Source organism: Simochromis diagramma, unplaced genomic scaffold (genome assembly GCF_900408965.1).
Source record: "Simochromis diagramma unplaced genomic scaffold, fSimDia1.1 OVJJ01000344.1, whole genome shotgun sequence".
In the NCBI taxonomy this organism is placed as follows: Eukaryota; Metazoa; Chordata; class Actinopteri; order Cichliformes; family Cichlidae; genus Simochromis; species Simochromis diagramma.
This window is the reverse complement of record NW_024387375.1, coordinates 15,189,589-15,201,559: the sequence shown is the minus strand read 5'-3', so window position 1 is coordinate 15,201,559 and position 11,971 is coordinate 15,189,589. Positions and strand designations below refer to the sequence as shown.

The window sequence follows — 11,971 nt, the reverse complement described above, 5'->3', positions numbered from 1 at the left end:
GTTTTTATAGTTAATTAAAGCTAAAAAATTGCAGCTTTTACCTTGTGACAAGAATGCTCTTTCCTGCTCAAAATGACTTATCACTACTAAGACATATGTTTCTGGTATGTTTGCCAGATCAGGAGCTAACAAGTCATTTACGACACCAACAATCAGTTTTTGGTGAATGCTGTAAAACACCTTTTTGGGAGACGATCCCTTGTTTTTTCATTTACTGAATTCATAAATAAATAAATACGCAAAATTTCCCAATTTTCCAAACTGATTGATGAGTAATGAGTTTCAAAGTTTATTATACATTGTAGTTTGTTCATGAACTGTGGTGCATACCAGAAAGCAACTCTCTGCTCTCTGTAACTCATTGACAGTTATCACAAACACTTGATTGCAGTTGTTGCTGCTAAGGGTGGCCCAACCAGTTATTAGGCGTAGGGTGCAATCACTTTTTCACACAGGGGCCATGTAGGTTTTGATTTTTTCCCCCTTAATAATAAACACTTTTATTTCGAAACAGCATTTTGTGTTTAAATGTATTTCTGGTGGCATTCATATGTAAATTTGTGTGATGGTCTGACCCATTTCAGTGTAATAAACATACAAAAAAACCGGAAATAAGGAAGGAGGCAAACACTTTTTCACCCCACTGTATGCGGATGCCTTCATTTTGCCTGCAATCTCTAGCCAATCTTTTCATATAACTCAATGCAGTGAGTGCAGTCATTTGTAGTAATAAATTGTTTGAAAACATCCAAATATTTCATGTTTTGTTTTATTAGCAGCTCTGTCTTTATACTCTGGGAGGGAATAGTCACTTGTATATTCCCAATATCAGTATGCCTATTAAGAGTGTGAGTCACTCCAATCCCACAATAAATGACTGTACTTATTTCCTCACCGTTCTTCTTGTCTGTTGCTCCCTGACAGGTCAAAGTCTGAATAAGGCATGTGTAGATGATTACGTGTTTATATTCTAGCTACTTACAAGGTAACCTGACGAAAGCTCAAAGTGTTTTTTTAAATCAAGACTGAAGTGCAACTAAAAACAAAAGGAAACAGCAGGGAAATCTTGCTGAGATACTAACATGGGGTGCTGGGCCAAGTTGAAGTCATCTGGATGGGTTTACCCCACAGCCATCCTGTCACTCTATGGATTTTTTGCAAACTGTAGGGTTGCAGAACCTTTCCTGACACCATACCTTATTGGACCACGCAAGAACATTTCTGAAGAAGTGGTAAGGACTACGGACACACTTTCTGTCTTTTATTAAAAGGCAAGGCAAGGCAAGTTTATTTATATAGCACAATTCAACAACAAGGTGAATCAGTAGTTAAAATATAAGTTTTGAAATTTAAGCTTAAAAGTGTGGATTTGGTGCTTTATTCAAATGCAGCTGAGAATAGGTGAGTCTTGGATTTACCTGGATTTAAATAAACTGAGTGTTTCAGCTGATCTGAGGCTTTCTGGGAGTTTGTTCCAGATATATGGAGCATAAAAGCTGAATGCAGCTTCTCCGTGTCTGGTTCTGACTCTGGGAACTGATAAAAAACCGGATCCAGATGACCTGAGGGATCTGGAAGGTTCATACTGGGTCAGGAGGTCACTGATGTATTTTGGTCCTAAACCATTCAGAGCTTTATAGACCAGCATCAGAACTTTAAAGTCTATCCTCTGATGGACAGGCAGCCAATGTAAAGACCTCAGAGCTGGACTGATGTGGTCCACTTTTTTGGTCTTAGTGAGGACTCGAGCAGCAGAGTTCTGAATGAGCTGTAGATGTCTGACTGATTTTTTAGGTAGACCTGTAAAGATGCTGTTACATTAGTCAAGCCTACTAAAGATGAATGCATGGACTAGTTTTTCCAGGTCCTGTTGAGACATCAGATCTTTTATCCTTGAAATATTCTTGAGGTGATAGTAAGCTGATTTTGTTATTGTCTTAATGTGTTTTCCTAAGTTTAGGTCTGCATCCATCACTACACCCAAATTTCTCGCCTGGTTTGTGGTTTTTAGGTGTATAGATTGAAGTTCTCTGGTGACCTGTAATCATTTTTCTTTGGCGCCAAAGACTATTACCTCAGTTTTGTTTTTGTTTAGCTGGAGAAAATTGTGGCACAACCAGTCATTAATTTCCTCAATGCATTTACCAAGAGCCTGTACAGGGCCTCGGCCTCCTGGTGACATTGTGATATATATTTGTGTGTCATCTGCATAGCTATGATAGTTTATTTTGTTGTTCTTTATAATCTGTGCCAGTGGGAGCATGTAAATGTTAAACAGAAGGGGTCCCAAGATGGAACCTTGGGGAACTCCACATGTGATACTTGTCTGCTCAGATGTGAAGCTACCTATTGATACAAAGTATTTCCTGTTTTCTAAGTATGTTTTGAACCAGTTTAGTACAGTTCCTGAAAGACCTGCCCAGTTCTCCAGTCGTTTGAGTAATATGTTGTGGTCAACTGTATCAAATGTTGCACTGAGATCCAGTAAAACTAAGACTGACATTTTTCCACTGTCTGTGTTCAGACATATGTCATTAAACACTTTTGTCAGAGCGGTTTCAGTGCTGTGGTTCTGTCTAAAACCTGACTGGAAGGCATCGTAGCAGTTATTCTGTTTTAAGAAGTAATTGAGCTGTTGAGAAACTGCTTTTTCAATGATCTTACTTAAAAATGGGAGATTTGAGATCGGCCTGTAGTTTTTCATTTGTGTCATGTCAAGATTGTCGTTTTTCAGTATAGGTTTAATTACAGCAGTTTTTAGTGATTCTGGAAACACACCTGACATTAAAGAAAAGTTGACGATCTGTAACAGGTCTGACTCGAAGTCTTTGAGACCTTTTTGAAAAAACTTGTTGGCAGGACATCTAAACAGCAGGAGGAGGAGTTCAGTTGACATAAGATGTCCTCCAGGTCTTTGCTGTTAATAGGTTGAAACAGTTTGATGGTGTTTACAACTCCTCAGTTGTAAATTATAATTGTGAAGTTTGTCTTTATAGATGTCATATTGAAATTGGAGGGGTTTTTTCTCCATCTGCGCTCATCTTTCCTACACTCTCTTTTTTCATTTTTCACCAGTGTGGAGTTTCTCTTATTTAATGATTTAATGATTCATTAAATAAGACAGCAACCCCTCCTCCTCTCCTGCTCACCCTGGCCTCACAGATAAAACTGTAGTTAGGAGGGGTCGTCTCGATGAGAACAGCTCCACTATTACTTTGGTCCAACCAAGTTTCTGTTAAAAACATAAAATCAAGGCTGTGCTCAGTGATTAAATCATTAATTAAAAATGTTTTCCCAGCTAAAGATCTAACATTTAATAAAGCCAGCTTAAGTGTTTTAGAGGTATTATTTGCCCCCTCATGTTTGGGAGCAGTCTGTGGCACACAAGGTATGTTTACTATATTTAAAAATCTTTTAGAGTGCAGCTCTCTGTGTTGTGACCAGGCCACATGTCTCCTTCTATCACCTAAAAGTACAGAAATTTTAAAACCTTCTAGTAAACAGGGTCCCAGCTTCTCCTGGGAAAAGTCACCACTGCCATAATCCTAGCAGCCCGGACCCTCCACACATCACACATCAGACTTCGGAGACAGAGCATGAAGGTGGTAAGGAGGAACTAAGGGGGCGAGGCTGGGCAATGTAACTTCGATTACTCTGTTGAGGGCGGGGCTCGATGGCGAACATTTGGCTGCTCTGGTGGGGGGTTATGGGGGACAAAAAGGGATTTGGCTGGGGGGTAGATCTGAGCCCAGCATTGACCTGCTCCATCATCTCCTCAGTGAATTTCAGGTGTGGCGAGGAGGGAGAAAGGGAGGGGGAGGAGGGTGATGGCCTGTCAGGGGTTTGGGGGACTGGGGAAGGTCGTGGTCCTTGGTTCTGGTCGTTGGTGTTGTTGAGAGAGTTGGAGGCAAATAGGGACCCCTCTTCTCGCCTCTGATGTCTCTCCTTTCTGAAGCTCATCCCAGGTGGGGGCAGATGAGGCTCCTCCTCGAGGTTTCTGCTGGGCTTTGTCTGTTCTTGCAGTACTGTTTGTTCCTCTTTATGAGATAACTCATCGTTTATCTCAGCCTTGGCAAGAAGCACAGATGGATGACGTATGGAATAAAACAAGTTGGAGGTGAACAGTTTCACCCCTGACTTGTTAAAATTAAATCCATTTGCTTTAAACAGATGCCTGCGTTCCCAAAAATATTAAAGTTGTTGATAAAATGCACTGAGTGGTCAGCACATGCTGATATAAGCCATTTATTCAGTGCAAACAACCTGCTGAATCTCTCATCTCCTCCTCTGACAGGCGGTACAGGTCCACTGATGAATACAGCTGCATTCAGAGAGTTTACAGTATTTAATAATCCAGTAAAGTCCCATTTCAGAACCTCCGTCTGTTGTTTGGACACATCGTTTGACTCTGTATGCAGAACAATGTTTGTCACAGTTGGATATTCATCTGCAATTTGAAGAATTCTCTCCTTCAGGTTGTTGACCATATCCTTAGGAAACATAGGGCTTTAGTGTTCTTACCGCACATCCTTTGTACATCCTTTACAGCAGAGTCAGCCACAATCAGAGTTTCAGGCCTAGCCTTTAGCTTTCCCTGTGGCCTTTTACTTTTCAACAGATTTTCAGACCTTACTTCGCTGCTTTTAGATGGATGGTTGTCCGATATAGATCCAAGGTCCTTTGATAGTGGAGCAAATCTGTTCTGCAGTTTCACATTCAGCACTTACATGAAAGCAAAACAAAACAAATAAACATGCATCAGTTTTCATAAGCAGTGCGATATGCATATCATGAAAAAGAAGTACAAATGGGATCATCAGTACTGTTTTGTGGTGCTTGTGGTTTCCTACAGCTGACCAACTACCTGTTTCCTATCTGGACGTATTCCTACCTGGCCTTTCTTTTCCCCGTCTTCCTCCTGACTGACTTCCTGAGGTACAAACCCCTTATTATAGTACAGGGGTTCTTTCTCATCACCAACTATATCCTACTGTGCTTTGTCCCAGGTCTTCCTGCTATGACTTTCCTTCAGGTCAGTTAAAACTTCTTGTTGTTGTTTCAAGAATGATTAATATATAACACTGAAAGGTGCTGTGAAAAAAAATACTTGCCCACTTCCTGATTTCTTACTATTTTGCATACTTGACACACTTACATCCTTCAGATCATCAAACAACTTTTAATGTTAAATGTAGCTAGTCACAATCTTTTTCACACAGGGCCGGGCAGGTTTGGATCGCTTTCTTACCCTTGAAGAAATCTTTTAAAAGCTTTTGTATTTATTCCGGTTATCACAACTTAAATCATACCGTTGTTAATGCATTTAATAGAGTTTATCATGATCTACTGCCTCTTTACAACTGCTCTATTCCATCAACAGGTCAACTATGCTGTAGTGACTTCCACGGAGGTTGCCTACTTTTCCTATATTTACAGTGTAATTCCAGTAGAGAATTACCAAAGAGCTACTGGTTACCTGCGCAGTGCAATGTTGGCTGGATATACATTTGGCGCCACCCTTGGCCAAATGCTTGTCTCCCTTGCTGGTATGGGCTCGTAGTATTTGATCACAATAATATGAAAAATAACATTTGATGCATGACAAGAAAGAAAATTATGAACTGAACTTTAAACAAGCACTAATGAATGATCAATTGTAACCAACAGGCCTGGACTACTTCTATATCAATACTATTACCCTGGGAATTGTGAGTGTGGCATTTCTCGTCTCATTCTGGTTGCCCATGCCCCAGACAAGCATGTTCTTCAAAGGGAAGAAGGCTGCAGCTGTAGACTGCCAGCAAGAGGGGCCACAGGGAGAAAAGGATTCAGTGACGGATAAGGATGGAGAAGGCTCGGGGAAAGGGAAGATGGAATATAATGGCAGTGCTGGCTACTGCAGCAGAGAAAATGTGGCCGCTGTAGTTCATCTGCTTTGGCAAAGCTTCAGGGAGTCCTACTCTTCCAGGCATTTATTTTCTTTCAATATTTTTTTTAAATCACTAAGATGCTTTGAGTGCCCACTTGCATTTAATTAACACCTGGGATTACTACTAATTGGTCCAAATTTTTATAATGTATTCATAGGGTACTTCTTTTAAATAGTAGAAGTAGCTGTACAGTCATCATCATAATCTCTTGTCATAATTATCACCATTCAGACATTTAATCTACTGGTCCCTGTGGTGGGCTCTGGCCACAGCTGGCTACGTGCAGGTCTTCAACTACATCCAGCTTATGTGGGACCATATAGAGCCATCTGCCACATCATCCATCTACAACGGAGGAGTGGAGGCTGCATGCTCTCTTGTAGGTAAGATTGGTGTTAGAGCGGGTTATTTTAGATTAAAAATAATAATTACAAGATGTTCCAGTCAAACGACTGTAACAGCGTGAGTGTGTCTACATCAGTCAGGGTGAAATACATATTGTTTGTTTTGGTCTGACCTCATTTATTAAAAGCATATATATATAATATATATGCTCTTAATAAATGACATATGAGATAAATTGAGATAACTTTACTTTTCAACTTACTTTTATATCAGAGTAGAGGAAGAATGATGTAAGAGGGGGTCCACTTATTTGTACTGCAGTGAGCTGGAAGCAGGACTCTAATCAGAGTTCTCTGTCTCTGCTTCAATTAGAGAAGGCGAGAAGACTGCAGCACAACCACATCATGTAGCAAAATGACATTTAACAATGTCATTAGAGGCTGCTATTGCTGAATGCACATAGATCTATAAAAACCTGCAATTAAAGGGAATCAGCTGTGCCATATCTGTGGTAACTGATTACACAGACAATGTGTATTGATTTTGAACGGGAATAGCAGCACCCTGGTCCTTTTGGTTTAAGCTCGGCCCGCCTCAGTGCGAGAAGAAGAAGAGTAATTGCTTCTATTAAGGAGATAGAGTTAAAAGGTAATGGATTCTTTGACTATTACTGATAGTTGTTTCCAGGAGTTGGGTGAAACTGGTTCATCATAATAAGCAAGCGTTGTGGAGGCCAGGAAATGCATGAGTGTGCATGAGGCCACCGTGGCCTTTATTCTCCCGTTAAAGGGAGGTTAGGAGTAATGGACAAATCAGGGAATGACAATGGGAAGGATGCAAATGTGCAGTGGAGGCGCCGTCCGCTGGGATGTCAGACTAATTGCTTTATTTTTCTTCTTCATGGGCCAGGTGCTGCAGCAGCCTTCTCTGTGGGCTACATCAAGGTGACCTGGGTTGTGTGGGGAAAGCTGACTTTGGGGATGTTCTCAGCTGTAGGGTCAGGTGCTGTGTTTCTGATGGCATTCACGAGCAGCATCTGGGTATGCTACGTCGGTTATGCCATATTTAAATCCTGTTACATGCTCCTCATCACCATCACAACGTAAGTGCATGATAGAATTTCTCCACGCTGCTCCTCTAAATGTGTTTTAAAAGTGACAAGAACAACTTAAAGAATTCATTCAAACTGACTGTTTTGTCAGTTCAATACAGAGGAAAGGATGACAATATTAGTTTAGAGTCAGCTTACTGGTTGCATTGCCACACAAATCTATTGCAGTCTTAGAGTATGTGCTGAATCTCTCATAATTATAAGGACTTTGTCACCGCAGGTTTCAGATCGCCTCTAACCTCTCCATGGAGTGCTATGCTCTGACTTTTGGGATCAACACTTTTGTAGCCCTCTCACTGCAGACCATCATTACAGTCACAGTTGTTGATGAAGCTGCACTGGGGCTGGACATCGTGACGCAGGTACGTGTACAGGCTGTAATTATACTACTGCGTATTTGAATGGCAGCACACGGGGATTTAACAACAACTCAAAGTCAAGAACCCGATGGCCCCTTCAGCGTTCTGCTGCTTAACTGAAGCACTGAAATGTGAGGACAGAGTGACACCTGGTGGTTATCATTAGCTGTTCCACGCAGGTCTATTTGATGCAGGTGGTTCACTGCCATAGCATAGATAAAATAATTCTAGTAATGCTTAGGATTATGTGTCGTGTCTCTGCTCTGCAGTTTATCATCTACGGCAGCTACTATGCTGTCATATCGCTGCTCTTTTTGATCCGAGGAACCTACACCGCCTGTGTGAACAAACCCTGTCCCCGGCACACGGAAGCCAAGGAACCTGAGTGTGTGGAGGAGGTGATTGCTGCAGAGCGTCTCTGACCTGTGTCAGTGCCTGACAGGTTTTTGGAAGATTGGAACTAATTTACCTTAAACAGCTGCAAATTAACTAACGAGAGCTTGTAAATATGCTTTTCTTAAACACTACAAAGTGTAACATTAAACGTTTATACACTGAAAAGCAAACATTTATGTGTTGTGTATTTTTGCTATCTGCAACCCAGACAGGAAGACAAACAACACAATAAAACAGTTACTTCTGATTGGTATTAAAGTCCAGAGTTTTGGGTGCTTACCTGTTTAATTTATCAACGTTTTATCTCAGCTTGTGCTCGAGTGTCACCAAGATTGTGTTGCTCTTTGACCAGGTTGCTGATTAACAAAATGCCTAGAGAGTTGTGAGGTATTTTTCCCCCATCACACACTCACACATGAAACAGGAAAGCCAACATGGAGGCAGTGAAGAAGTGGAGATCAGACTGGAAGTATCCCACTATTCTGCTTTGCATTTATGGATTCTTCAGCACAGTTAAACCGCTGGAGCCTTTTCTCATCCCATTTTTGACAGGACCAGATAAGAATCTGACAACTGAGCAGGTATATATGGCATATAGCTAGAAAGGCTATAGTGTAATTCAATCAAAACAGACTTAGAAAAGAAATGATTTTCAGTTTTTCGGTCCTTATGGTGGAAAAAGTTGGTAACTTGCTCTTTTGTACATGCTGCAATGACAAATAATCACACACACACATGCACACACAAGCTGGTGATTCATAGCAGAGAGAGAACCGGCATCTTTAAAAAAATAAAAATAAAAAATCTAAGTGATAAAAATCCAATCAAGATTCTAAAACCTTTAATCATTTGCTATAAAGTCATGCATTTCCTGCCTTTGATGAGTTTTTCCCTGACAGGTCAACAATCAGATTTTCCCAGTGTGGACATACTCCTATCTGTCCGTACTAGTGCCGGTGTTCCTTCTCACTGACTGGCTGCGTTACATGCCTGTAGTGGTGTTTCAGTGTGTTATGCTCTTCATCACCACAGCACTGCTGCTGTGGACAGCAAGTGTGCCAGCCATGCAGGCTATGCAGTTCTTTTACGGAGTCGTGACAGCCAGCGACGTGGCCTACTTCTCCTACATTTACAGGTCATGTAGTACATCTCACAGATTTGGATTTTTAGCATTGCTCAGGGGAGACTTGACATTTTGAATATGCTCTTTATTACAGTGTAATAGATTTGAAGAGATACCGGAAGGCCACCTCTTACAGCCGCAGTGTCCAGCTCCTGGGGTATACAGTGGGCTCCGTGTTGGGTCAGCTGCTTGTCAGCTTTGACCTCATGTCATACAACAACATCCTGGTGTTCACTCTGGTTCTCACTGCCATCGCTCTCCTCACTTCCTTCTTCTTGCCAATGCCACAGAAGAGCATGTTCTTTCATCAAAGACGTGGGAGACAGACTGCAGCAGAACAGTCAAACGCAATAAATGCATCACTGGAAGATGGAGGAGGTGAAATGGAGAGTGGAGAACGAGAGCCTGATGCTGAGAAGCTTGAGGAATCTATCGTTACGCAGAGTTGCGGCCAAGTCCTCCTCCAGCTGTGGAGGGATTTCCGCCACTGCTATTCCTCTAGACAGCTGCTCTACTGGTCTGTGTGGTGGGCAATGGCTACCTGTGGGTATAACCAGACTGTCAACTATGTGCAGGTCAGTTATGAAGGCAGCATAAACAAAAATGTGAGCTGTAAAAGCATCCGAATCACTGCAGCAATCCAAATTGCTACTGGGGGCTGCTTTACGATGGGTTTACCTGCAGTGAACAAGTAGTGCCTTGTAGTTGCTGAAGCCTTCTCTTGTGTTAATAAAAGGCATTTTAGATATATATTTTAAACAGAAATAATTAAACACACACACATCCTTGAACAACCTAATGATACCCACACCATACTGCGCAGGTGCTGTGGGAGCATGTGCAGCCTTCTCAGAACTTCAGCATTTACAACGGAGGCGTGGAGGCAGTCTCAAACCTCTTAAGTAAGCAACATTAGATGGCATTTCCCCCCCTCCCTAAATCAAATGGAAGTTATCAGGGACACATAAGATTTCTCAGTACCTAATCAGCTGTCCTAATTTGTCTTATCCCACGTGTACATGCTTTCCAGGTGCAGCCACTGCCTACGGGATAGGTTTTACTGAGGTAAGATGGGAGCAGTGGGGAGAGCTGGCCCTGGGTGGTTTCTCTGGACTGAGTGCAGCTTCACTGTTCCTCATGACTTTCACTGGCAACATTTGGGTCTGCTACAGCGGTTACGTCGTTTTCAAGTCACTGTACATGACGCTGATAACTATAGCAATGTAAGAGTGTCAAGTCACATCAGGGTTATACTTTACCACAGTTTAGTTTGATTTTTATTGCAGATATAAGAGCAAAAAAGCTAAAAAATAAAATAAAATAAAAATAAAAAAAACCCTCCCCAACCTTTAGATTAAGACAAATTCTATGCTTGCAAGTATCAGATTGCAGCTGATCTCTCAATGGAAAGATATGCACTAGTCTTTGGGGCAAATACCTTTGGAGCACTGGCTCTACAGACGATTATCACGTCTGTTGTAGTTGACAGTAGAGGGCTAGGCCTGGCCATCATTCCCCAGGTAAGCCATCAGATCACAAAATATGTACAGCAGCACTGTTTATTTGTCCATTAGCGTCATTAACCTTTTAAACATGTACTCTTCTTTGCAGTTCACCGTGTATTCCAGCTACTTCTTGGTTATCTCTGTTGTTTTTTTACTTCGGGGTCTATTGGTGAGCACAAAGAAGCAGAAAAGAGACAATTCCTCCAGACAAAGATGAAACTCCAGGCAGCGAAGAACACAGATTCTGACCACGTATAGAGCGTTATAGTGTGTCAGTTATGGTTTCCCATCCCTAAATTGACCTCACATTAGTTCATAAGTAGCAGATAAAAAGTCTTTAAATTACTTACTTCAACATGATGAATAGAAATCATTTTTTTTGTACAAAAACAATAAAAGAATGTTTCACACATCCATATAAATGAATGCTTTGGTCGTTTCTTTTTACTTAAAATTCATTTTAATATATATACTGTATATATATTTACACCTTAACTTAAACTTTTTTAATACACAATGCAAGTAAGTGGTTTTCAGTTCATCAGCCATTTCTTCTGACTGTCATTTGAAGTGTTGCAACTCTGTCAGCAGGGCGGAGACAACAGAGAAACGAGCCCCCCACCCATCCCTGATGTAGCATTTAGTCCTCCTCCTAACCCTAACCCCACCTTGACAACAGAATATATTCATTTCCTTAGTGAGAACAGTTTATCTAAAAGGGTCCTGCACAAATAGTTTGGTTCTTTACAAATACAGTAACTGGCAGTACCCATTAGCTTTTCAAAGCAACAGTTCTGTCATAGCAAATTCTGTGTGTTAGATACAAATACTGATATGCACAAAGAGCTAATTTCCTAAAAGAAAAAAAAAGTACAGAATTGCAGCATAATGAATGGGATATACTGTATGCAATAACTTAGTTTTCAACCAGTTCAATTATACATTGTGGCTGTTGCGAAATCAGTTTTACCCCCGGTGTGTCCCTCTGCAAAATCTTCACCCCTTTGTTAGTTACAGCCAGCTTTATAGAGGCGTCCCCATCATAAAACCCCCCACGGTGTGCTGCAAACTGTGTCTGTGTCTATGTGCACGAGCACATGAATGCCTACATGTGCGCGTTCCCACGTGTCTATGTGAGTGCTCATGTGTGACTGTGTACGCATACCTGTGTGTATGTGTGAGTGCACATGAGTGAGTGTGCG

At 41.3% G+C, this 11,971-nt stretch overlaps 2 protein-coding genes across 2 annotated transcripts; both read left to right on the top strand.

Annotated features, from left to right (window-relative positions):
• Window positions 1–559: 559 nt before the first annotated feature.
• slc19a3b (solute carrier family 19 member 3b) lies at window positions 560–8,298 on the top strand. The gene is made up of 8 exons (XM_040009537.1): window positions 560–1,232; window positions 4,853–5,032; window positions 5,381–5,546; window positions 5,668–6,030; window positions 6,149–6,313; window positions 7,185–7,377; window positions 7,607–7,748; window positions 8,015–8,298. Exons 1-8 carry the CDS (start codon window positions 1,083–1,085, stop codon window positions 8,165–8,167), a joined length of 1,512 nt encoding a protein of 503 aa, XP_039865471.1. The 5' UTR covers window positions 560–1,082; the 3' UTR covers window positions 8,168–8,298.
• Window positions 8,299–8,575: 277 nt separating this feature from the next.
• On the top strand, window positions 8,576–10,491 carry LOC120719979 (thiamine transporter 2-like). The gene is made up of 5 exons (XM_040009536.1): window positions 8,576–8,722; window positions 9,041–9,276; window positions 9,359–9,839; window positions 10,088–10,166; window positions 10,295–10,491. Exons 1-5 carry the CDS (start codon window positions 8,576–8,578, stop codon window positions 10,489–10,491), a joined length of 1,140 nt encoding a protein of 379 aa, XP_039865470.1.
• The last annotated feature ends 1,480 nt before the right edge of the window (window positions 10,492–11,971 follow it).

Bases quoted from the DNA above. Each gene is read 5' to 3' on its own strand.
- slc19a3b (XM_040009537.1), top strand. From the start codon at position 1,083: ATGGGGTGCTGGGCCAAGTTGAAGTCATCTGGATGGGTTTACCCCACA. The intron at 1,233-4,852 runs GTAAGGACTACG...GGTTTCCTACAG, and splicing joins AGAACATTTCTGAAGAAGTG to CTGACCAACTACCTGTTTCC. The intron at 6,031-6,148 runs TTAATTAACACC...TCTTGTCATAAT, and splicing joins CTTTGAGTGCCCACTTGCAT to TATCACCATTCAGACATTTA.
- LOC120719979 (XM_040009536.1), top strand. From the start codon at position 8,576: ATGGAGGCAGTGAAGAAGTGGAGATCAGACTGGAAGTATCCCACTATT. The intron at 8,723-9,040 runs GTATATATGGCA...TTTCCCTGACAG, and splicing joins AGAATCTGACAACTGAGCAG to GTCAACAATCAGATTTTCCC. The intron at 9,840-10,087 runs GTCAGTTATGAA...CATACTGCGCAG, and splicing joins AGACTGTCAACTATGTGCAG to GTGCTGTGGGAGCATGTGCA.